This window comes from Anomalospiza imberbis, chromosome 3 (genome assembly GCF_031753505.1).
Source record: "Anomalospiza imberbis isolate Cuckoo-Finch-1a 21T00152 chromosome 3, ASM3175350v1, whole genome shotgun sequence".
Lineage (NCBI taxonomy): Eukaryota > Metazoa > Chordata > Aves > Passeriformes > Viduidae > Anomalospiza > Anomalospiza imberbis.
In genome coordinates, this window is record NC_089683.1 from 4,367,940 (window position 1) to 4,394,972 (window position 27,033).

A 27,033-nucleotide genomic window follows, 5' to 3' on the forward strand; every position below is an offset into this window, starting at 1 on the left:
GCCTGGGCACTGTCCAGCCACACCATCCCCAGCCTATAACGTTGCAGGGGATTATTGTGGCCAAAATGCAGTACCCGGCACTTGGACTTATTAAACTTCATCCCATTGGACTCTGCCCATCCATCCAACTGATCCAGGTCTCTCTGCAGAGTCCTTCTTCCTTCCGGTAAATCGACACAAGCTCCCAGCTTAGTGTCATCTGCAAATTTACTAATGAAAGACTCAATTCCCTCATCCATGTCATCAATAAAAATATTGAACAGAATTGGTCCCAGCACAGACCCCTGAGGGACACCACTGGTGACTGGCTGCCAGCTGGATGCAGCACCGTTCACCACCACGCTCTGGGCCCGGCCATCCAGCCAGTTCCTAACCCAGCAGAGAGTGCTCCTGTCCAAGCCACGTGCTGCCAGCTTTTCCAGGAGTATGCTGTGGGAGACAGTGTCAAAGGCCTTGCTGAAGTCCAAATAGACAGCATCCACAGCCCAGAATGGAACAAAGTGTTGGCTTCCTTCACCTCCATATTTCTCTTGGCTTTTTTTTTCTTTTAAAATTTGAAGTGCTGGACAGAAACATTATTGAAAACATCACTGAAAGGATTATCAAACTTTTTATTTATCCCAAATACATTTTTCAGTAGACACAACTTCTATGCAGATGGGTCATTCTGCTGACTTTGCTCAGGCTGCTCATGTGTGAGTTGTTAAGAGAGCCTGAGGCTCAACCTCACATTACTGCTGTGTCAGAAGCAGGTTTACAATTTCCATAGTTCCTAAAAAAAATAATTTGATTATACTTATTGTCTTTTCTAGATTCCTAAAGAATGATCTCACTTCCATTAAGCTCTGTGGGCTTCTATAATTGCTTTGTATAGGAGGAAAAACACTGTAAAAAATGTTTGTTTCTAATATTAAAATACAGAAAATAAATAAACACAGATATTCTCTGCAGCCCTATTGCTTGGGGGTAAAGGAGAATCCTAGGTGAAAGACATAAAGAATGGAGTTAATTCTTTACAGAGGACTGATTGTACAGGGATTAATCTTTTCTTCCAGCCCGATAAAACTCACCCATATCAATTGTTTCAGATGGCCAGTTGACCAGATGTGGGCTGCTCAGTGACTTCCATGAAATCAAAGTCAGTTCTTTGCAAAGAGGTGCCCCTTGTAATCATAGAATCATAAAATGATTTACATTGGAAAAGATCTTCAAGGTCACCAGGTCCAGCCTGTGGCCCATCCCCACCTTGTCACCCAGACCAGAGCACTGAGTGCCACATCCAGTAATGTTTTTAACAGTTCCAGGTGTGGTGACTCTACCAACTTCCCGAGCAGTCTGTAGCAATGCTTAACCTCCCTTTCCAAAAAGAAATTCTTCCTGATGCCCAACCTGAACCTCCCCTAGTGCAGTTTGAGGCCATTTCATCTTGTCCTCTTGCTAATTACCTAGGAGAGACCAACACCCACCTGGCTACGACCTCACTCCATAGAGTTGCAGAGAGCAATAGAATCTTCCCTGGGACTCTTTTTCTCCAGGCTAAGACCCACCCCCCCGCCCCATTCCCTCAGTTACTCAATTTCTGTAATAGACACAAAGAGACAAAACAACTTTCTCCTGATGGGTGAACTCCTGTCCTTCTGTCTGGAAGCAGAGAAACCAGAGAGTGCAGCAGTTACAGAAATAAGATGATGATATGCCCTTATAATCCTGTCAGGCTTGATTTTTTGATTATGCCATGTCTGCAGGAGGAATTTCATGCAATTGCCAATCTGCTATAAGCAAGAATCTCTGTCCATCAACCCAAAGACTTATATACATACATATGTGTGTATGTATGTATGTATATATATATATATATATATATATAAATTAAATTAAAAATTATATCTATCTATTTATATTTATATAAAATGGATTTTACACCTCTTCTCCCTAATTCATTGCTCTCATTCTATCACACTTCTTGGTATCTCCTGCAGAAGATCCTCACAGGGGATGACCAAACACCCTCTCCTAGGTTCTCCAGTTTCTAGAGGTGTGTCTTACTGTGTTGCTGATTGTGCTTTCTAAAAAGTTTTGATTTTCTGGTGATGGATGTTAGCCCAATTGATGTTAAATAGCATGGAGCTGCTTGTTATTTGTAAGTCAGGCTATTGGAGCCATTTATCCTAGTTTCAGCCCTTCCTAATATCCACAGGCAAAATTCCGAGTCAGTGCAAAGCTGATAAAAGACTGAGTTTCTCCTCCTTCATGTTCACTCAAGGAGCCCTGAACCAGGAAAAGTTACCAGCAGTATCATTCAGAAGGCCTATATTTATGATCCACAGCCCAAACATCCAGGAGGAGCTGTAATAAGGCAGAAAATTGATGAGCCTTATAAAGGTTTTATACAACTAAACCCTGGAGCCTTATAACTACATTTTGCCAAGAGTCACCTTAATTCAATGTTTACTAATGATGTCCTTTGTCTGTAGTTCCTGTATCTCTTCCTGTCCTGCAAAACCCAGTGATAACGTACTCAGCAGTAAAACAAAGCTACCAAAAGGACTATGTCACTGTAGCCTTGATTAATCCCAAGGCCTTTATCTTTCATGATCAGTTTTTAGGAGTATTTGTGGGAAAAGGCAACAAAACACTGCTGATTCACAACCGATGCACTTTACACCCCATTGATGTAAATAATTGTACAAGTTACAAGGATGTGGAGGGTTCTGGGGAAAATTCTGTCCCTGACTCTTATGCTCATGTCAAGGGTATAGATAACTTATAATGGTTTGAATTGTCATGCTTTCTGGTGGGATGACACTACAAATATGAGAAGCTTTTATTATTGCTCTGACTCTGGACATGGCAATGATAAAACTCTGTAATGAATTAAATCTTAATGGTTCCTTTCTTCACCATATAAGGGGATTGAACCCAGTTATGAGGTCTATGCACCATACTGATCAGGTTTTATGTCCCCTCAGGATTTAATTAGAACAGTTTTCTCTGAAAAATACAAACATCCTTAATTAGATTATTTCACTCTGGTGTCTGCAAAAGTAAGCAAAAAAAAAACCCAAAAACAAAGAAACCCAACAAAGCTCACAAAATATATTTAGGTGTAAAAGGTATAAATATAAAGGTGTAAAATATATTTAGGTGTAAAAGTATATTTAGTGTCAGGGCTTGGTCCTCTTGTTTTTCCTAAGCCTGTTTTATCAGCTTTGGCAACTGTTTTGCCCTGTGTGAGAAGGAAAAACACCATAACCATAAAAGTGCACACAGATGTATTGTCTGAAAGCCACAAGTGTTGTGTCAGAGTCTTTAAATTAGCAGTTTCATGTCATCTTTTTCTCCTCAAATGTTCACCTTGTGGCTATTCAATGCATGCTGCTGTTCAGTGTGAGTTCTGTGTGATGGTTTGGGGCAGATTGATTTGACTGATACATGGATCAGATCCCAGCTACCTTTGGGAGAGAAGGTGTCACTGAAGAACAGGGCTGAGGCACCTGATTACTAATTAATCAGACATGAGAAAAACCTCATGGAATCAGTTTCTATTTAATTATGGAAGCCTCATTTGGCATAGGAGCATATGCTGCTAACTCAATCGAGTGCTTTCAACTGACATCAAATAGTAATTATCAGAAAGAATCAAGTTTTTTGATTATTCATACTAATTTATTGAACACTTAAAATTAATGAACTTCAGTTATTTTAAATTTGCTCAGTTGCACTGGGAGAAAAGGAGAGAGGTAGGGAAGGATGGGTTTCACAATTTAAAAGTATAGAGACTTGTTTAAAGATAAAATAAGTAAATTACAGTATTGCATGAAATCCCATCGGTGGGTTGATGCACACTGAGGAAAGTTCCAGGCATGTTCTGGAACTGAGGAAAGTTCTGACAATGGCTTCATTGATACAATTCTTCTACCCCCAAAAAAATCTTCCAACAACACTTTAGGGTCACCATAAGGGGCTGGGCAGAGGACAGGAGATTTATTTGTTTGTCAGAGTGTTTCTATTTTAGCCTACAGTTGTTCCAGTCTGGTGACTGAAAGGAAGTGCCTTTATATGCCACTGGAGATGAAGAGGAGGTGGGATTTTAGCTGGGTCTGAAGCAGCTTTCTCCTGCTCCTCTTTGATTTTCATTATTCTGGCCCTTCTCCTGCTGACAATACACGGGCACAAAGGTTACCACTGTGATAATTGCTGCTGACCCCTTTTCACAGCAGAAAACACAGGGTCCCTGTCTCCAGTCTATAAAGTCTGACTAATTAAAGCATCTCTTTCAGATACCAGATTTTGCGGGCAAAAAAAAAAAAAAATCAAAACCGAACTACAAAACAAAAGCTGTATATCGCTGTTTGAGCCAGTTAATACATTATGTATTCAATGGTGTGATATCGCTTGTGTGAGTGGAACTGCTGTGGATTTATAGTGGGATAAATGAGATTCAAGTTCCAGCCTAGAATTTCTGATTGTTGAATATTTTCTTTTTAGCTGTTTCTAATGAGTTGTCTTGAGACCTTCCATATCCGTATGTAAATTAAAATGTGTTTGTTTAATCCTTTCTCAATGCATTAAAAAAAAAAAAAAGGACAAAAAGTGCTTAGAAAACATGTATAGATGCTCTTAAAGAAAATGTTTTTGCTAAGAAATGTATAATGTTGTCCGGAATTCATGTGTGGAAATTGATTTACTAATTTTTTTTGGCGTTAATTTGAAAGACCTTGCTGTAACTCCCTAAAATTCTCTGTGTTCAGTCACAGGAGCTGACTTAATTCAGGTCACACTGAAAGAGAAGGAAAGAGTGGATTTACCTATCCCAGGTATGTGATAGTCTGTGTCAGAAAACATTGGTCTTGGAGTCACACCATTTCTTTTTATGGCTTTTTCAGGAGTAAATTACTATTTTTCACTTCCATATTTTGTACATCTATCAAGCCAATAGAGGCTCTTGGTATTCATTTAGGTGTTTCATTGAGGCCTATCTACCATTGCTCAAGATAAATGTGTGATTCCACAGTATAAAAAACTATAAACTTTCCCTGGGAAATACCACAGAAGATCAGAAAGGTCATGGAGAATGTAAGTCTATAGTGTATTTTAGTGCTCCATGGACTGGTATTACTGCTCAGTTTCATGTTGAATCAGACAGAAAAATAAGAAGCAAGGGACACCACCACATTTTGATATTTTTGGGTATTGCTGCCTAGAGAGGCTACCTGGAACAGGGGCTAGACAGTGTTAAAGGAATAAAGTAGGTATTTATTGAAAGGCCTTCAAAGGATACACCTTGGACAGAATAAGAGCCTGGCTGTGGCTCCACCCAAGATGGATCCAACAGAGATGACAGGTCATGAGTTTTCATGCTTTTATAAATTGTGGTCCGTTTACATATTGGGGTTAATTGTCCAATTACATCTTCAGGTTATGAAGTCCCATCCTCCCATATTGCTTTCCTCAGTTTGCTTTTGTTTACACTTTTTGGGCCTGAAGCTCCAACGCTGTCCTTGGTTCTTGGGCTGCAAAAGGATTGTTTTGTGTAACTGAACTGTGAGGAGAACTTGCTAACACTTTATATGAAGTTCAGAGTCTCACACTAAGGCAAAACAGAATCTGAAAAATGTGAAAGCTAAAACTTAAGGCATCATATTAGCTGCCTTGCTATGTTGTGATTAACAGTAATCACTTATGTGGAAAAAGGGTTTAGAGACATTTTGGCAGGGTGTTTCTCCCAGAACAAACAAGTGATTGGAGAGACAGACCCAAACTTAAGGAATTCGACATGGGTTTAATTTCTGTGTTTCCCTGTGCTAATAACAGAGGTTTTTTGTACACCACAACATTTCTGAGCTGGGTATAACCTCTAAAACCTTGGCATGTGCTTGCGCCCATATTTTCAATCCCCAAAGAAGCTTTCCTCAGGAAAAAAATGCCAGAATTCACTTTACAGTGGAAGGACAGAAGTAGGTGCTTGCAGAGGCCTCCAGAGGGAGGCCCTGCCTGCATTACTCTAGGATTGACTAAACTTAGTGTGCAGGATTTTCCCTTGAAAGCTTCCTTTCCTCTCCTTAGGGACAGCAAACCTAGGGGCAATTCATTTATGGATCCTGAGTAGTTAGCTCTCTAAAATACAAGTGCAAGTCAATCAGGTGCATTTTGTGAATTCAGTTTCTTCCAATATTTTCCTAAGGCTCATGATTTTTCTTTTGGATTGACCTGAAAAATAAAATTTTGGAGAAGGAGCAAGAGTTTCCATGTGTCTTGGTCAAGCTGCTTTTCCAAGGCAGGTCTTGGTCACCCCTTGGAATAGGAAAATTGCTTTTCTGGGTGTTAGCAAGCTTGTAAGTGCTGATCACAAATTATTTTAAATTTTTTGTACTTTGGGAAAGTATGGAAATTCCCATGTCCTGGGTATTTAATCAATCAGTTTTCTTTAAACATGGAAAATAACAAAGAACAGTTAGCAATGACAAAAGGAGGATGTTAATGTCACAGGTGCTTGACAATCAAAGAAACCGTAATTCTTCCAGCTACAGAAAAATGATAATCCTGTCTTTATGTGTTCTATTTTGTAGTTCCTTCTTGTGCTGTCTTGAAATGGTCACTCCCAGAGACATGGAATGGTGTGGGAAAAGGCTGGGGTGGATCCAATGGCAGCATCCCAGGCCCTGGGGAAGATGTCATCATCTTGCCAAGTACGTGAGGAAGGAAAGGTGTTTAATTTCTGTAGAGGTGCTGGGCTCTGCCTATTGGGATTGATGTTTGTGTTCCAATATGGGTTCCTTAGCCCTGGTGGCCATTCCAGTGTGTGCAGGACCCCATATTTGTTCCTTGTCAAACAAACTGCAGTACAAAAATGTAGTTTTTGGAAGAGAATGATAATTCTTTTCCATTTTCACATACATATGAACACAAGCACTTATACTGACTTTCAAGCTGGAGTATGTACAGGGACCTTAATTCAGAAGAGAACTTGTAAGAACCACAGCTCACAAAAAGCTCATCTCTTGACCCATCTCTCTTTGTGTTTTGTGCAAGGATCGTATTTTACATTTCTGCATAACCTTCCATTTTATTTTCTGATGCAATTCCCACTTATCAATGGCAATTTCACAAACCATTTGCCATGGATGCTTCTGAGATATTTTAGCTTAGGCCTGTATTTCAACTTGAGTTACATCTAAATCCCCGCTCATCTTACAACATTACTGCATGAAAACTGGATTTTAGTAAATGTATTAGGGAATTTGCAATAAAATCTGGAGAAAAGCTTGTGATAACCATTTTACATAAGAGCTGACCCTCCTTTTGTAGTTGGACTACATGAGGTCCTGAGTTCCTTTCCAGATGTAATTATTGAATGATCCAATGAATATTTTTTGATACATAACTGAAATATTCTAGAACCTGATGTTGTCTCCTTATTTGTTTGAAACCAGTTAAGTCTCTCTACCTACCACAGCTCCACTTCTGGAAATGTGGAATGTGGATAACACTGCTTCATGTCTATTCCTCTCCCACCTGGTTTTGGTTTATGGCTTTTGTGGAAGGAAATGTTTGTGTTGGTATTTGGGCATGGGGCTTCAGTCATGGTTAGGGCTTCTCTGACCTGTGTCATTAAAGATTTCATATATTTATATATACACACATATATTTATATGAAGATAAACCCTAACCATGACTGAAATTCCATGCCCAAATCCCAACACAAACTTCTCCCACATATATACATCTATACACACACACACACACACACACACATATATATAAAATTGAAGGTTAAATTAAGAATTATGATCCACCTTCTATATATATTTAGTTTAATCTTCAATTTTCTAATAAATATAAAAAAACCCTAAAGCCTGTACTTTTAAAAATATTAATTTTCTTCACTTTCGGGGGAACTTACATTGAGGTAAAGAGTAGATAATGTTGGAGTTCAGGGAGAATTTCTTAATGGAAAGGGTGGTCAGGCATTGGCAGGGGCTGCCCAGGGAGGTGGTGGAGTCCCCATCCTTGGAGGTGTCCAAGGAAGGTCTGGAGGTGGCATTCAATGCTCTGGGCAGGGTGACAAGGTGGGGATCAGTCACAGGTTAGACTCAATGGTCTTGGAGGTCTTTTCCAGCCTTAATGATTCGGTGATTCTGTGATGACCAGTTCACCAATATCAGCCCATTACTGCCGTAAGACCAGAACATTCCAGTTGTCACCATCATGTGTCAGGTGTAGATATGAATAAGCACAGAGGTAAATTTACACAATGAATAACAAATTAATAAATAAAAAGATTTGGCTGAGGGTTTAAAGTTCTGTTGTTTAGATCAGATCAGGAGAGTAGAAGATGAAGGATGAGTTTGTGGTGCATGATGAATAAAACTCTTCTGTGTTTCCTGCAAAGATGAGGCATTGAAGCATGTCCAGAGAAGAGTAATGATGCTGGGGAAGGGTCTGGATCACACTCTGAGACACTCAGTGGGGTTCTTGGGGCTGTTCTGTGCAGGGCCGGGAGCTGAACTCAGGGATTCCCATGAGTCCCTTCCAATGCAGGTTATTCCATGATTCTATGATTCTGCAAAAAATCTCTTCACTCCCATTGCCAGAGTAAATGTGTTTGTTGGTTGATATGCAGAAACTATTCTCCTCTCCAGTGCCTTTCTGAAATCCTCCTTTGATTTTATCCTGAGAATACAAACTTGAACACAAACACAAGCTGTCTATCACACCATCTATTTTGTTGCATCTCTGCCTTTTCTGGTCATCCTCTCTCTATTTTATTTCTGCTCTCCCTCTTCAGTCCTGCTGGTTTGGAGACATTCACTGGCATTGGAGTCAACAGAGTACAGGGTCTTAAATTAGAGTCATGGTCCTCACCAAGGTGATAAGGGAACTGGATTTGTTGCTCAAATAAATGCATTAAAAATTAAGTTAGGCAAAATGAATTTTCTGTCCATTTTGCATGCTTTGCTTTGCTGCCAAAAGTGTTTGAGTCTTCATTTCAAAGAAAGCCAGCCCCTTGCTTGGATCCAAAATCTGAAATGAAATCAACAATTTTAAAATGTATGTTTAATTGTAGCATTTTATGGATGTTTCTCTTGCCTTTTCCACTGGCTTTTGCAGACTCTGCTTAACTCAGAATGACTCCAGAAGGCTTCAAAAAAGTGAGAGTTTGTTCTCATGAGAACAAATATTCTACAAACCATCCAAACTTTGTGCTGCTAGGCACACCAAAAGAAGTTTTTATGATTCACTCCTGGCAAGATGCAGCCGTGTCTTACTCTTTGCTGTCTTCTGGTTACTTAAAATTCTCTTCTGGGAGCCATCTACAATGATTTTCTGGTTGAAAGCCAAGACATGAGCTTGCTTCTCGTATGCTGTGCATTACTAGCTTAGTCCTTTCGGCCCCCAAAGAATAGTTTTAGAGTCATAAAAGCAAATAATAGATCCGTTTTAGGGTCATAAAAGCAAATAGTAGATGCTTAGTGCTCATTTCTAGTGTGAAGAAGTAAGGGAAAGACTTTGGTCAGACACTGTTGAAATCTTTGACTGAATGTGGGTTCCTAGAGTTCACTGGAGAACTGGGGCACTCTCTAAATTTAGCTATTGAAGGCTTCAATTTGCTTATTTAACAAAATAAGCAGAATTGCAACATTAGGGCTGCCTAATGGACTGGTCTCAGGAAGGTTTGAAAAGGTAGAAAATGCCTCTATTAGCAAAATATACATATTAGAAACCAGGCTTTTGTGTTCTTGCGTGGTGTCTGCTTGACATCTGGAGATTTGAGCAAGCTTGGAAATTGGGGTTCTGTACTAAGTTCTTTCTTTTTTTGCCCTGATTGACTTCACAGACTTAGTACAAGGATGAATTTCACTTGCAACAAAGGTGGGTTCCTCATGTAAAAGTGACTTTTAGTGTTGGTGTGCTGCTACAATTCCCATCACTATCTGTCTCCCCAGTGGATATGAGTATCTTCCAGCCTGATCTGGAAATCCTCAGCTCAGGCTGCCACAGATTGTGCTTTTATCCCTGGAGGTTCATCCTCCAGAGCCAAAGCCATCCCACAAGGACCTCTCACATGCATCAGGCTTCAGCAACCACACCACCTTGGAAAACAAGCCAGAGGAGTTTAGTCATGCCATTCCAGCAGCCAGCAGTGGCATTAGCTTCCCAAAACCCTGGGATTTTCAGGGCTTTGGTTTATGGTTTTTAGTGTGGCACACTACTGATGCAGTCTGCTCTGGGTGGAAGGAAAATGTGTTATAATTCCTAGCAAAGGAATGCTGTTTTGAAGGGTATTGATATGATATCATGTAGCCTCTGGCAATTTCTATCTTCCTTTTTTTTTTTTCCTCTCCAGTGGTGAAATTCACTCTGTTCTTCATTTTCTGATTTTGATTTTCTTTGAAGTTTTTCTGTTTGAAGAGATGAATGCTGGAGTACTGTATCCCATATAATAGCTCCTCTGTTGTGCCTGATTTCTATTCAATTGCATGTTATGGTGTTTTATACAGCAATGTGGCTGATCAAAGGCATTTTGTGTCATTGCTGGAGTCATTAATGCCTTCTCAGTATTGTACATATGAACATTAAGACTCTGGCATACCTGAGCTTTTTGTCTGAAGAAAGTGTATGTACAATGAAATATTGCCCTGTTCTCAAGCTCAAACTGTAGTGTGCTGAAAGTGGTTTCTTACCATTATATGAATATTTTCATGGTGGGAAAACAGCTCCAGTTTGTCTTTCTCTGAAGGTAAATCCTTTGAGCTCAGTGACCTAAAGTCTATGATTTTAACTGCTAAGTGATAACTCCCTCTACAAGGTAAATGAGTGTATTCTGTAAGGAAGTTGCCTTTGAATCTGTTTGCTTTCCTCCTCAAGTGTAGAAATACTTTTTCCCCCCTCAAAGGAGTGTTCTGTTGTTTCTGCAGAGAAACATTTCACCCTCTGAGGACTTCAGACCCCAAGCATCACACTCCAGAGTGTTGTCCTTTTAAATGGAGGAAACTGCAGGTTTGCAGAGATATCTCTGAGTGGGGGAATTTCTCACTCCTCTGTTTCAAGGCTCACACACATGATGCCACAGTTACAGAGCAGTCAGCATTTCCTTTATAAAACCATTTTTAGAAAGATGTGCAGCTCAGCAAAAACTCTCTGTTCTAGACTGAAATGTGACATATAAATGGCATGCCTGGGAGCACTGCTTCTTTTCCTTGTAAAAATGTTTCAGCCTGTGTTTGATGAATATACTTATGGCCTTTGTCAACTTCAGCTTTTTGCCACATTCTTGAGCTGTGATTTCACAAACTAGATTCCCCTTCTTTCTGAAAGATATCATTTTAACAATATCTCCCCCTTATTCTCCTCTCTGTTTCATATCCTCACATCCTGAGCCTTCCTTCCACAGCTCTGCAGGGCACGGAACTGTACCTGTCCTGTAAAGAGATTATAGACAGGAGTCTCTTCATGCCTGTAAAAATATATTAAGTACTAACACTCTAAGATTTAGGGGGGAAGAAAAAAGCACTTGCTCCCTAGAGACTTACTTCATCTGAATGCTGTGAAAATTTTGCATGCTTGAAAGATGTTTCAGCCCAGGAATGCAGGGAATTTGTTTTGGGATGAGGGGTACAGATTAACCATGGCTTGCTGCTGTACTTGGTATAGTCCTTGAGAACAAACATCCTGGGCTTTCAGGGTGCTCATGGCCAGAGAGAAAGGATGAAAATACAGTGGGGAAAAGGAAGAGGTGGGATAATTGATTCACAAGGAATATGTAGGTAGGAGACAAACAAGTCTGTAAGCAGAGCCAGAACTCCAAGCTTGAAAAGAGAACCCGAAATAAAATTTTCCTTTCCCTGGAGGTTGTGAAACTACAGGGTTGCAAAACCAAGGAGTAAAAAACTGGAAAATGCTACTGTTATAGACAGCCTACTAATATTTTCCTTCAGTCCACTTCTGAGTGTATTTCATGAAGGTTTTCACAGAGTCATATTGATTATGTTTCCTGTAAACAGGGCTTGGAATTTTTGTTAAACCTATGTGCAAAATAGTTTGAGCCAGTCCCTGATTACATGATTTTTGTCAAGGACTTTCTCTGTGCTACCCATTTTGTGGTCATTTGTGTTCTCATCCACAGCAGTTGCCAATGTCCACAGACAGAAGTGGAACCGTTAAGTAGCTTATTGGGGTTCCCAATATTCCGACAGAGACCTGCCCGGGCTTGCCTTGCTGCTGAGTCCAATGGCGGCAGCTGGGATGTTTCCTCCCCAGTGACACCCTTGGGTTACTCAGAGGCTGCGAGCGATATTCCTCAGTGGAGAGGCTTCAGGCGATGGTGAAGAAAGGAGGCACTTCTGCTGGAGCTTGATCCAGAGTCTTTATTTCAGCTACAGAGTTGTGGACCTGGCGGCAGCTCCAACAGAAGGCCCGGCCACGTGGCTGGATTGTCCTTTTAACCCGGGGGTGAGGGGAGGGGCAGGGACAGGTAGCCACCAACCAGGTGAGGGGGAGGGGTGCCAGGGGAGAAGGGGCACTTAGGTCTACCAATAGCCACAGGGGGCAGGGGGTATCTTTCAAATCTGCCAATCACTCGACCCCCTGGACCCCCTGTCTCACAGCCAGGGCTCATGGGGGTTGGGGCGGGGGGAGAGGGTTGCCTTTGGGAGGGAGGAGACACACCGCAACAGTAGCTGAACCACTTCCCAAGACACTTCATTGTTCTTATATTCCACAAAAAACCGGTTTCAAGTGTCCCATTCTCACCCGTCTGTCAAAATACACCATAAAAATATGTGTTCCTTAATCTCTCCTGTTTTTTATACCTATGCCTTGCAATAAATGTTTATGAAAACAATGAGAGTCACAGATCTCTGTGTAGGGTAGGGCTGTCATCATGTTGAAGATTTTTTTTTCCTGCAATCTGTTTCTATGAAAGCCATTATTAGATCATATTATTGAGCCCCTTGTTAGGGAAACACCTTGCTTTTCCTTCTTCCAGGAACACCCACTGACTGAGAGATGCACCATACTGTTACTCTTGTCAATAATGAAAGGGGATGGAAACCACAGTTTCAGGGCTGTTTCAGCTGTTTTCCAGTGCAATCAACTGAGAAGCTCTTAGTGACATCCAAGAGCATTAGATGGGCCCTGGGGGTGGAATTCACCTCTGTGCAGTGGGCTGCCTCTAAATGATCCACCATTTACATCCTTGCTCATGTCCTACTGGGAACACTTAAGAGGCATTTTAAAGGTTCCCAGGCTGCAGACTTGCAGCTTTAGAAAGCAGCAGTGATGTTGTCATTGTGCTCAAGCCACAAAAGTTTCCACTCTGTTCTGGAATATAAAAATATCTCCCTTGCTTTCTCCTTATGAATCTGAGGGAATGGTGCTTTGCCCTGGTCATTGCTAACTGATTTTTAGAGGGGAATATAAATGCAGAATGGAACTCATGGTGGACCTGGCGATGATCTCAGAGCTCTTTTCCAACCTTAACAATTCTGTGGTTCCATGAGCTCTGGCTTCCTGCAGGTTGTGTTTGTGTAAGCAAAGCTTTCCTCTTGGATGGTGAGGAAGAGGTGATTTTTTATACACTAAACCTAACTGAGAGCAAAGCCAAGATGAAGAGAGGGAAAAGTGGTAACAGAAAGTCAGTGGAGGTAGTTCATGGTGTGTGGCTGCAGTTTGTCACCCTGATCACTATTGTGGACAAGGTGGGGACTTGCAGGCCCTTTGTACCATGGTGCACCTTGGTGATACTGATGGATATTTTTCTGTTTCCATCAATCTTAGAATTCCAGAAGGGTTTGTATTTGAAGGGACCTTAAAGCTCATCTTGTTCCAACCTTCTGCCATGGGCAGGGACACCTTCCACTAGACCAGGCTGCTCCAAGCCTTGTCCAGCCTGGCCTTGACTGCTTCCAGGAATGAGGCATTTTGTCATTCTTGTTCTCTTCAAAAGAACTCTCTTGTCCTCTTCAGTTCCACGAAGCAAAAATGGGAAAGATGGGGAGAGACTATTTACAAGGGCCTTGAGTGACAGAACAAGGGCTAATGGCTTCAAACTGAAAAAGAGTATGTTTACATTAGATATTAGGAAGAAATTTTTCCCTGAGGGGTTGTTGAGGCCCTGGCACAGGTTGCGCAGAGAAGCTGTGATTGCTCCTGGAAATGTCCAAGGCCAGGTTGGACAGGGCTTATAGAAACGTGGGATAGTGGAAGGGGTCCCTTCCTATGGCAGGAGGTTGGAACAAGAAGATATTTAAGGTCCCTTCCAACCCAGGCCATTCCATGATTCTATCAAAACTAATCTGAATTACATAAAACTCAAGCCAAACTGACATTCTTCACCAGCTCGCCACACCTTTTGGCAAGTGGTGTTGTCAGGCTGCCATTGACCTAAACAACCCTCTCCTTTGTTTCCCAGACAGGACCATCCTGGTGGATATGGTTCTTCCCCCTCTGAGAGGACTCTACGTCCTGGGGACCCTCGAGTTCCCCAGCAACTCCAGCAACTTCCTGAGCGCAGCCTGTGTTGTGGTGCTGGGGGGTGTGCTGAGAGTGGGTGAGTGAACAGCTGATCTTTGGGATGCCTGGGGATTTTATTTCTGCTCTTGATGGGAAAAAAAAACCAAACTGTGGAGAACGACTTAGAGCGTCACCATAAACATGCTGCCCAACCTTATGCCCCGTGGCTATCTGGATATCTGCAGTTTGGACACCTAGGATCCATGTGAAGCACGATGATTATCCACTAAGCTAATTACCTGTTCCTTTAATGGTAATGTGTTACAAATACTGCAATCTGCACCTCAATCCTGGTTTCACTGGGGCAGAGATCTTATCTGATATGGTAAAAGCCCTCCGTATTTCCTTTGGGGCTGCTTTATGAGACAGTAATTCCTCAGGGCAGGATCTGCCCTAGTGTTCAGGCAATGCCTGGTGCCTATGGGCATTAATAGGACACTTTTTGTGACAGAGAAAGATTTAAAGGCAACATAAACAGAGTAATGAAGAATTCCCTGAATGCCTGGAAATCCTGCTGTGGTGTGAAACAGCTGGATTCAGCACACTTGTTCTTCTCATCCCTCTGTACAGATGAGCACCAGGACCACAGGAAGGTACCACCTTGCCCCTGCTTCCAGCTGTTTCACAGTCCCCAAAGTCACCAGGGCTGTTCCACATTATTTACAACAGTCAGGATCGATGTTTTTCCACTCTGAAGTAATTACTCACATAATTCCCTTTAAATATAAAGGTTTATAAAGCCAGGCATTATATTTACTTACAGGAATCCTTGGGACGCTGGGATCACATTGTTGATCATTGCTTGACCTTTCTCAAGATTGGTTTCATGAACTTTAAAAAGAGCATTTATTTGTGTAATCACCTCCTGAGGAATTCTGCTTCAATATTTGTTTGTTGTTAATCTCAAGGGAGTGTTTAGTTAATATAGTACTGGCCAAAAAAGTTATTTTGCTGTCTTGTGTTTTTCTTTGGAAAAAGAGGTTGGAAAGCTTAATCTGGAAGGTTAAAAAATATATACTTAAAAGAGTGTCAGTCATTTCTTATTTAGACTCCTTTGCACTTTAAATACGGTTTCATATTGGTTTTAAGAAAAAGCATGTGTTCATTGCTAAACACTTATTAAAAAAACATTGAGGCACTTTGCTGCACAAACTCCCCTCCAGCACATCTGTGAGTAGTAATGATATTAAAAGCCAAACAGGTATTTGCAGCTGTTGAGTCACAGTCCAGCCTCTCCTGGAGAGCTGTCCTTGTTTCAGCTGTGAGATGATGGCTGGGTAGAGACTCTGCAAGTTTCCCACATCTCATACTGGCTTCTCTGCCTGCATGTAGAGCTGGGAGTGCCTGTTTTTTCCTCCCTTCCCCTTTCCCTTCCCATGTGTTCGAGGCCTTACGGTAACGTCTTGGAGCCCATCTGTCCAATCCTTCCTGTTCCATGCCTGAAGGAAGGGTTTTGAAGCCCATCTGTCCGGCTCCACCACACCCTAAAGAAATCCTGACACAAAATAGATAATGAGGCAGTTTAGTAAACAGATTTAATAGATGTGGACATCAGCGTTCAGCACTGCCTGAGCAGGATCTCAGGCTGGCATCACGTGAGCCAAATCCCCAGGTCCTGCTGGTTTGTGTAATTTCTCCATGCCCTGTTTTCAGTGTAGCAATCTATAGCCACATGCTGTTCCTTCTAATTCCGTGGCCTGGGACAAAGACTTTCTGGTAAAGCTGGAGTGTTTTGTTCCCTTGAACTCCTAGAGAACAAAGATCAGTTTAGAAATTCATCTTATCTGGTTTTGGTGTTGTCCAGATCACTTGACTTCTTCTCTGCAGAGACAAAACAAAGTCAGAAGGTTAAATCATGACCATAAATGCATAGGAACTAAATGATGATGGGAAATATGTAACAGAGGAAAAAAAAAATCAGTGTAAAATTGGAGTTTATCAACCATAACAAGAACCTAATTAATTTTATTGAAACAATAATTTACAGGTAAACTGGGATGAGAATATAGTGATGGTTGGGAAATCAGAATTTTTGGAACACCATTCACCGTGCAGTGTCAAACATCACTTTTCTCTTTAATGTATGATCACAATCCCTGTGAATTATGATCCCTGTAAGATGTGAGATGATTTAAGAGCCATAAAGAGCTCTGTCAGAACCCTTGGAAAACTCAAAGGAAAATGTGTGGATCTACCCCCACAGGAATTTCTCTGGGTGCTCCTAGACCTTGACTGTTGTTGGATCCAGGGAAGCTTTCTGATTATTTCTACTTTCATAGTCCTACCTCTAAGATAAGGAGCTTCTCTCTTTCACTTTATCCTTCAAAGTGTTTTATTTTATGATGATGTTTGCAGTAGAATTTTAGTTACACCATTTATCGCTATTTCTCTGCACTATAAAAATTTGATACTGTAAAAATTGGCTATTTTTCCATCTTATAAAAGGAAAGTTTGAGGTTCAGAGAGAAAGCAAAGTGCTATATATCATTAGCACATCTGTGTCAAAACAAGATAAGAAATTATGAGTTCAACATCTCACAGTTGTTCTTCCATTCTCAGCTAAAATGATTCTGTCCATTTTAACCTACAAACATTAAAACTCAGATGATATGTGCAGAATGTGCCCTGTTCCACTGCTGAGCAAAGCCCTCAGCTCCCAATAAACCTGAAGAAAATGCTGAAGTTCACTTGGCACACATTGATCCATTGGACTCCTCCTGAACTAAACTGCACTCAGCTGCTCTTTGCTGGCAGGCTGCTTTTGCTTTTTATAGTAGAGCCTGCCAAGTAATTATCTAGATAGGATTTCTCTTTTTAGTTTCAACTTGTCACATTCTTTCCTTCGCATATCTCCTGATGGCTGCTTGTCAGTCATGTCACTCATTGGAGGCAAGAAGCCTAAGGTCATCATTAGCTCATGGCTTGATTGTCTGGAGAGGGAACCCCAGACAATTCTAATGCCCCTTATCTTGCTTGTGGTAAGAGCTCTCATGCATTTATTCTCCCTCTTTTCCAGGAAGAACCCCCATACTGATTTGTCAAAGGGTAAACCAGTGCATTTCATTAATTGGCCATGTGTTAGCAATAAATAGAGAACAGTAATTAGAGCACCAGTGAGTTTCATCAATGTACTGTCTTTTCCAACTTCTCCAGCACCTGTGTTGTGTGGGTCCCATCTTTGGCTGTGGGCTGAGTCCCACCCTGCACACATCATCCCTGCACAGCTGACCAACTTGTATGAAGAAGGGATTGTGTTGGTGCAACAGGATGTATTTTCATTCCAGATAACAGAAAAAAGTGGTTTGAAAAGATCATTGGACTATTTGTATTCCCTTCAATGAACCCCTCAGCCACTCTCTGTTTGGCTTTTACCCCTCAAAGCCATTCAGTTTCTTTTAACTGATTGCACCATGTAGGGAAGAGATTTGGTTCACATGTTCAAGACACCAAAATTTAGGTGTAATGTGGACATCAGCACATGAGCTGCTGTTCCAGTAGAGGTCTATCCAATATAACCAGTGGAGCCCTGCAGTGAGACTGGTTGATAAAGGTATCTAGAGAAAATTTACATTACAAAAAACATTGTAAAAAACCATTAAAAAATCTACATTAAAAAAACTGAATGCAGGTATATGATTCTCCCCAGAAATATGGTTCAGTTGCCTAATTATAAGGATTTTCTATTGTTCTGGGCACCCTCAGGTGTCTCCCCCTGCCTGCAACTTCTGCTTAAAAGTCCCACTCTTCAGTCATTTATCCCTGTCTTGTATCTGCCATCCAAGAGAGGATTTGGAGGGCACTGGGACTCTCAGATCCCATCCTATGTGTCTCACCACTTATTCCTCATTCACTTCTGGCTGTTGGTTCCTATTCCACAGCTGTGGAGATGTGGAGCTGAGGACTTCTGAAATCTTCTGTACATTTGGCAGAAAGAGGCAACCAAATGAGGTCTCTTTGTTTGGCTGCTTTCCAGAGTGCTGCCTGGACACCTGAAGGAAGCTCCATAAGAGAGCCAACAGTAGGTGCTGTCCAGCTCTGTATTGACAATGAATAAAAGCTCCTCAGACTTTCTGGTGATACTATGGCACAGTTTTCAAAATAGCTGGGTACTTAGAGTCCAAGAAGTTTTGGATTCAGGAAACAGAGGAAGAGGAGATGGTCCCAGGAAGATACTCAGCAAAGTCTGTTTGCCAGGTGAAGGGAGGAGATCTTATCTCAGATACTTTGTTGCTCTTATATGCAACAGCTGTTGCAGAGTGTTATGTTGTGAAAAAAAAGAGAAGGCTAGAAGGGAGGAAACACCCACCATCCTTGGAAAGAATTGAATGGGTTTTGCTATGGAACAAACCCATAAACAATACAGCAAAAATCTGTCAGGAGGAACATCTGAAACAGAACTGAAATATGAAAACAATGGAAAATGCTTTTAAAACTCAACAAACTAGATCCAGATCACAGTCCAGAATAAATGAAAATCTGGGTAGAAAAAACACATCTCTATTTCTGTTCTCCTGCTTATTCTCTCCTTTATTTCTCGCAGTAGGTTTTCTCCTCTCCAGGGATTAGGCCTGATGAAGGATTATGAACCAGCAGAAACCATTGTGTTAACAGATCTGTATTACAATCTCAACATTTGCATCTCACACTTATTCAGCACACTGTGTATCATTGGTGAATGTATTAACACATCAGGTTGTTTAACAGAGGATTATCATAAATTATTGGGGTTTTTTTTGCACTGTGTAGTGCAATTGGAAGAACACGTGTGAGGGAGTCCTGCCTCTGTCTTTAGTGCCTCCTGACCTTTTCTGCACATCTCACCAGACCTTTCCACCTTTTGGTAATTTCCAGGTTGCAAGTATCCTTTTTTCCTGGTTCTGTGCCAACAGCACTTTAATATTTCACTTTATGATCAGTCAGGTTGCTCATCAAAGTGCCAGGGCTTCCAGCTGGAGTAGGAGCATGAAAGGGAATCCATTTCCACTCATCTCATGCAGGATGGGGAATTGGGCAGTTTGGTGTGGTCTTATGTAGGATTTGCTCACCACAGAAAAGTGGGACAAAAAATCTGAAGTTTTCACAACCAAAGTCCAAAGATGGACACTTAAAGCCCAGATCCTTCACTTATGTGTTGCAGAAATTACGATTCCTGTTGTTTGTGGCAAGTTGCTGTATCCAACAAAATTACACAAGAGTTGTGATTTCATTGCTAGTTACTTCATAAGGTTCTGAAATTTACCCAGCTCCTGTGACTTGTGTGAATCAACTATTTTTAAGTCCCCTTATGAGTAAGCTGAAGTAGCTACTGCTTCCATATCTTCATTTTGATGGGCCATTCTGCTGGAATCAATTTATACTTAGCCAAAGTGTGTATCTGAGACCTTACTCAGCTTTTCCCTTTGTTTTTCATTCTTCTCTATTCATTCCCAGAGAGATACTTACCTTTTCAAGACCTCTTGCCTTATTATGTTCAAGATTAGAGAATCACAGAATTGATAAAAGTTGGAATGGATCACTGAAGGTCATCTAATCCAACCACCCTGCTCAAGCAGGGTACCCTAGAGCATTCTTCACTTTTTTCCTAATTCTACACTTCTAAATTCCTGCTGACTTTCCTAGAGCATCCTTGTAATTGTTCTCTCCAGTTGTGTCAGTTTATCTGCTTACTTTCAGTATCTTCACACAAGTTTGGGTCCCTAATGAAACATTGAATGCCACAGGGTTTGCAGGACCAGACCTGGTTGAGTCCATGTCCCCATTCCAGTCACACAGGCTGTAAATTAGTGTGCACCATGTTCCTGCTGTACTCGTGTGGTTTGTTAATCCCAAAGTTTCGTGCTACTAAGCCAAGTGCCTTGGAGAAGCCAATTATACTATATCAAAGCTATTATCTTTATCAACTAGACCTGTAATCTCATTAGGAGATGGTAACAGGGAAGTTTCACAGGACCTTTTTTTCTATAAAAGCAGGTTGATTGGCATTAATTATATCATCCACCTTTAATGATTTATTAATTGTGTTCAGAGTTGGACATTCCATTTTTATTTATTTTTCCCCCAGAATCAGTGTAAAGTTGACAGGCCTGTAATTACCTGGGGCTCCTACTTTTATCTATGTTTGATATATTGGCACAATATTAGCTTTCTTCAAGGACTCTCAGACACCCATGAGTGATCCCAAAATTATTGAAGTGTCCACCTTAATAGTCCAATGGGTTTCCTGTAAAACTCTCTGCTAGCACTTGCATTCAAGTTTCTGAAATCCATTGATTTAAACCCATGGAACTGTTGATGGCAATAAGCAAGTATTAAGCCTGTTTTTCTTCTGAATATTCTTAAAAGAAGCCAAATTTTTCTACTGATTGATGACTACTATGTTCTTTTGTGTTATTTACCACTTACAGTTTCCAGCCACTGGAGAATTTCTGTGAATATTATCTTCCCTTTTAAATTTTATTTTATTTTCCATTATAAATAGTTTTATTATGAACTTTGTTTCTTACTCTGTGTTTTTTATTTGTGTGGTTTTGGCTTTTTTTTTTTTTTAACAATGGGAACATTTCTTAACATGTTGTGCTTTTTTGGACTAAAATTTATGATTTTTATCTAAATGTAGATGTAAATCTTTTAAGGGAGGGAGAACTTCCAGTTCATCCTATAGAATCCCCATTTCCAATCCTTTATACATGATTGTTAAGTCTGGAAACCTACTTAAAAATTGTTTTAAAACTGAGCTGAGAATTGGATATATGAGATGGTTTTCACTGACTTAACTATAATAGTAAATGCTTTGTAACCAGGAGTAAAAAACATGAGAAATTGTGAAAGCATATTTGTAAACAACCTAATTCCTGCTTTTCCTCTGATCAAAACACAGTTATGGGAGTTTAAACTAGGAAATCCAACCTGGTTTGGGTGGAAAATGGACACTGAAAAATAATTCCCTCCATGTCCCCAGAGAAACTATGTGCTCACTGGTGGGAGATATATTAGATGAGGAATATGCAAGTCTTGTACTGTTTGCCTTTTACCCATTAAAAAGGTGTACAGAGAATTTAAATATCCTCAGTTATCAGTCAGGCGCTGGTGGGGAACAATTAATTGTTTTATTGATTTCACTTAAATAAAAAAAGGCTCTCAAAGCAAAGTGTTTCTTTAGGATACAAAATCAGATCTATTTTCCAAACTAGTAATTTTTAAATATTAAAAGAACATGACAGGCCAGCTAATTTTGTACAGATATGTATATATATTTTAGTTCTACATCTGCTGCAGTTTTCTGTTGCATAATTGATTTAATCTCTAATTTTAAAGGAACGCTGAACTCCTTTACTGGACTCCGCATACATTTCTCCAGGGCAAAAACTGTCCTACTTTTTCCTCCTTAATATCTGTTTAGTGCTGGGCCATTTTCCTCTGAAACTGTAAACTACCCTTGGTGAAAGAAATGCAGGCAAAGTTGGAATACAGTTTGCTGTGCAGACTTATCACCATTATACACAACAAAACTTCTTGGGCACTTTCTTTTTCTCTATTTTTTTTCCCCTCAATCTTTCAATTTTTCCCGCCCTAGCTGCACGATTCTCCTGCAATTGGTGAAGAAGCAAAAAGGCAAAACCTGGTTGAGAATGGAAATATTAATTCAGCCATTTAGGTATTTCTTTAAAATCAGATTCACACATATTCTTCCCCTACTTTCCCTCCCATTTTCAATGTCACAGAAGCCATGGAAACTTTTGTGGTGGGTTTGATGCTGTCTTGTCTTTATTGCAGGTTCTTTGCAACATCCCCTAGAAAGGGATTTAAAGCTGCTGTTCCTTCTTCGGGCTTCTGAAGGGGTTTACTGTGATCGTCTGGAGGATATAAATGTCCACCCAGGGAGTATTGGTATGAAACATGAATTCCAGTTTTCACAGGAAACTAATTTTTGGTAATGTCGAAATCTACCACTCTTGAGACCATTACTACATTGTACAAATAAGCCTCAAACAAAGGTGCACATATTTAAGAGCTAACTTTTAATCTTCTGGGACATATCATCTCTGTGAAAAGCTTCTGTATTCTGGATTTGTTCTCTGGTTTTAGGTCCCTTTTCCAGAGGATGGGGGAGGAAAAGTTCATTGTCCAGAAAGATTAATAATAGCCGCATAATTTTTCGTACCTTTCATTCCTGGAGTTTTTGCCTAATTTGTTTACTTAGATTTTTTTTTTTATGGTAGATATCATTGTCTGCAATTCCTTCAATTCTAATTTGTGTCAATGAGACTTCTGTGGTAAAATCCCCTCTCTTGCCTGTACATGCGATGGTAATTTTACTTTATTGAGGACTTATTGCGCCTTCACTTTTTATTTTGAGTGAAGGTTTTGTGCTGTTCTTACACTTCTCATAAAATATAGAAGCATACTTTAATAAATATAAATCTTTCCATATATTTAGTTATTGCTTCAGTTCTTCTCAAGCCTCTTTTTCTTTAACCTTTGAAATCCTCCTTCTTTCTTTTTTTTACCCAGGAGTTTATGGACAGGTGCAAATTTATAGTGCTTATCCTAAGATGCCTTGGACACATCTGGGAACTAATGTTGCTCCTGGCAATGAAAGGTGGTATTTTGGCCAAATATGCTTTCAAATATTAAATTTTGGCTCCTGTTGCTATGACTTGTATTTAATATTCCTGTGAGTTGCATTATTCTTTCCCTTTATGATGGACTCTGTTTGAATTCTGTCTAGATAGAAAAAAAACAACCTAGGTAACAGAAAATTGCACCATGATTGGGAAGCTGATGATATTTAATGTCCCTTCCAAATCAGATTAACTTTAATTGTAAAGAAATCTAAATTCTAAGGATGAATCAAGCTGAGACTCCCTTCCCTTCCCTTCCCTTCCCTTCCCTTCCCTTCCCTTCCCTTCCCTTCCCTTCCCTTCCCTTCCCTTCCCTTCCCTTCCCTTCCCTTCCCTTCCCTTCCCTTCCCTTCCCTTCCCTTCCCTTCCCTTCCCTTCCCTTCCCTTCCCTTCCCTTCCCTTCCCTTCCCTTCCCTTCCCTTCCCTTCCCTTCCCTTCCCTTCCCTTCCCTTCCCTTCCCTTCCCTTCCCTTCCCTTCCCTTCCCTTCCCTTCCCTTCCCTTCCCTTCCCTTCCCTTCCCTTCCCTTCCCTTCCCTTCCCCTTCCCTTTCCCCTTCCCCTTCCCCTTCCCCTTCCCCTTCCCCTTCCCCTTCCCCTTCCCCTTCCCCTTCCCCTTCCCCTCCCCCTTCCCCTTCCCCTTCCCCTTCCCCTTCCCCTTCCTCTTCCTCTTCCCCTTCCCTTCCCTCCTTTTTCTCCCTTTTAGCCAGACCTAACAAAGCCTCATTGGAAGAGTTCCCATCAGGGTAGAGGTGTCAGCATTTAGGGAGATGATTGTAAGGATGAGCAGTGGAAGAACGAAGACCTCACCAGCAGAGCTCATCTGCTGGTGAGCACAACTCTCTCAGAGTTGTGTGTTCAGTGTAGATTAATTGTTTAGGAATTGCTGTGTAGCTGATCCTGATCCAAACCCTGCAACTTTAGAATCACCCTCTGGAAATTCTCCTTTCCTGACCGAGTTGGGAGATCAGAGTAAGCAGATTCTGACTGAAGCAGGCCAGTTAAACACTTGGATGAAATGGATCTAGGCTAGATCTGGGTTGCTGCCCAGATATTTTATGTGAAATATCATGAGGTGCTAAGATACAAGTGTTTGGAGTTAATACATGCACATTAAATACAGCACAAAGAGTGTTTCAGTTGTTAAAACAAAGGAAAAAAAACCAACATAATGCCTTATTTTTCATTAAAAATCTACCAATAGCCAGCTAAGAGTTAATGTGGTTGAATACAGGAAATAGGTAAAGCAGTGCTGGAATATGAAAGCTGAAGAAAAATGAAAGATGAAGGAAGTGGATTTTATTGAAGGAGAGGAGCTGCTCTATATCCTTTTCCAGTATGAATCAGCTTATCAGTTCAGGAAAGACTTTCCTGCCATTTCAGAAGATATGCAGTGATTCCTCCAAAAAAAAAAGTTAAAAAAAAACCCAAAACACTGTTGGTAGATTTCTCCACTGAATATATACAGGTATTGTATACTGTAAGTGCTCATCTGGACTCATCTTTGAAAAATACTGGGGAAAGAGACTCTGGAAAAACTTACAACATCCCTTTAGGAATCTCCTTTCTCTCTTTACTTCTCTCACTCTAGACTGAATGTGAGGTATTGTCTGAACTCACTTAGTGCCTTTTCCTCAATAATTCCCTGAGGAGTTTAGATCATTACCTGGTCAGCAGCAGTCACCTTGTAACAGGACAAGGTGTTTATCAAATAGAGATGAACACTGATCATTATGTATTTTGCTGTCACTAAACACTTTTATTTTCCTTATGTGAAGCTAAAAATCCCCTGAACTGCTAATGCAACTTTGACTGTAAAAGGGGATCTTCAGTTCAAGATTGAAACAAATAAATGCAGGACTTTGTGCAATGTTCAGTAGCCAGCAGAGTTTTAAGTGCTGGTGCCCAGAGGGTGTTCAGCTACCAAGGGAAGGATTCAGGTTCCTAAACAGGTGGCTTGGCCCATTTGAGGTGTATGTGGATGCTTTTGGGGTCCCTCCATGGCTTGCACATTTATCTCCAGGAGTGCCTCAGGAACCACTCCATTCACATCTGCCAGCTGATGTTTTAGATACCCTGGGATACCTCAGATAACAAGAGGTGCTCTTGTTTAGGGAATCAAATCCTGCTCAAAGTGCCCCATTCAGAGAACTGAATCGCCTTTCACCCACTACGGACTGCACCAACAAGCTCAAGTGGAAGCTTAGATGTCAAGTGCAGACAGTCACACGACCCTGCACATAGTTGTTATCTAAATCCAAAGCTGATTTTCAGCTCTGTAGAATATTCCTGGCACCAGAAATGGTCTGATATGTCTTTTGGAGTCAACTTGAGCTCTGAAATGCTGTACTGGAACTATATATGTTGTTAATCAGTGGTGTGAAGTAGATGCTTCAGGATTAATTTCCTCCCACATATTTCAGACATCTGTTTTTGCAGAAAGCCCTAAAGGTGCTTTTCCTACAGCATAGCCTGTGGATTTTTTTTTTTCCAGATTTCCCTGAGCAAAACTGTTCATTTTTAATGAAATTTGTGAGCCTAAGTCTCGTAAGTGTAATGACATTTAGTTTATATCATGGTGTTACAGGATTTTTGTGGAGGATGAAGTAGATTGGGATCAAGGTGGGGATATTGTGATCAGCTCTTCCTCCTATGAAGCCCACCAAGCTGAAGTAGTTACACTTAAAGAAGTCCATGGTCATAATATAAGAATTCATGAACATCTTCTGCACAGGCACATTGGTAAGGAATTTTTCTTTCCTTTTTTTTGAGAGTTTTCTTCTGAAGTATTGACTTTCCATTTCATCTCTCAACAGAATCAATTCTACTTCCCTGTGGTGTCTTCATTTCTTTCTCCATATACTTTTTTATCTGGGTAATTCTAACATGAATTTCTGTGAATAGAATCAATTCAGTGCTGAATTGTTTGGGAAAACTTTCTGGTGTTTCAAGGTGAGCTGGTTCACAGAGAGAGAAAGTAATATTTGCTTTTTTAGAGGAAAAAGAAATGTAGGATTTTAGGCCCTTTGCACAATTTCTATGGTATGTCAGAAACCTGGAAAAGAATTAAACCTCACAATTTCTTCAAATTTCAAAATAATTATATTCATAAAGTTTAAAATACAAAATTTTATCAATTCCATGGCATGAAAATAATGTATTTATAAACTAATATCAAAAGAAACATAAAATCTACAGATATCTATTTTCTGTGTAGATTGCATTTTATTAACAGGTCAAATTCTGAACCTTCAAACTAAGGATTTTTCTTATGCGCGTCAATATTTTCTTAAATTTGGTTTTCATTCCAGCCAGTAGGCACAGATATGAGTGTAATGGATAAAAAGATCCAGAGATATAATTTTAAATGGCAAATGTTTAAATGTCTGAGCCAGAAATCACAGCTTCACTTGGAACCGAGCTCTGTTCTTCAATTATCCACAGTGTTAATCAATAGGTGCCTCCATGGCACCGTTTTTACGACAATTGCATTTTTCAAACAAAATGTGCAGTTCAAGGCATAGAACATCTAGACTTTATTTCCAGTAGTTTATGCATTTTAGGCATTTCTTTTTTAGCTGATGTAAATATAATAAATTTATCATGAAGGGAAATTACCGCTTACCCCCTGAGTAATGCAGCAGTTGTTAGATACAGCTGGAAAAAAAAGCACTGATGGAACAATTAAGGGGCAAATACTGAGTTTCACCTTGGCAAATGTAGATACTTGCAGTAAATGTTCACACATGAGCCAGTCACTCTCAGCTCCCTTGATAATTAAAGCAGAAAAATACATACAATACATACTTCTCACTCGTATTTTTCTGCCCCTAAAGCAGGTATATAAAATACACAATAAATTGCACTTGAGATTTGCCTGTTGCTCTCCATCATGCATAAAA

At 40.4% G+C, this 27,033-nt stretch overlaps 1 protein-coding gene across 4 annotated transcripts in view; it reads left to right on the forward strand.

Moving 5' to 3' along the window:
- PKHD1 (PKHD1 ciliary IPT domain containing fibrocystin/polyductin) overlaps positions 1–27,033 on the forward strand; it is a 238,029-nt gene that overhangs the window by 138,338 nt on the left and 72,658 nt on the right. For all 4 annotated transcript variants that reach the window (XM_068183212.1, XM_068183211.1, XM_068183209.1 and 1 more), the window contains exons 50-55: positions 4,752–4,817; positions 6,570–6,689; positions 14,414–14,551; positions 22,288–22,401; positions 23,026–23,113; positions 25,719–25,873. In XM_068183212.1, the coding sequence (XP_068039313.1) occupies positions 4,752–4,817; positions 6,570–6,689; positions 14,414–14,551; positions 22,288–22,401; positions 23,026–23,113; positions 25,719–25,873 (681 nt within the window). The remainder of the gene's footprint in view (positions 1–4,751; positions 4,818–6,569; positions 6,690–14,413; positions 14,552–22,287; positions 22,402–23,025; positions 23,114–25,718; positions 25,874–27,033) is intronic.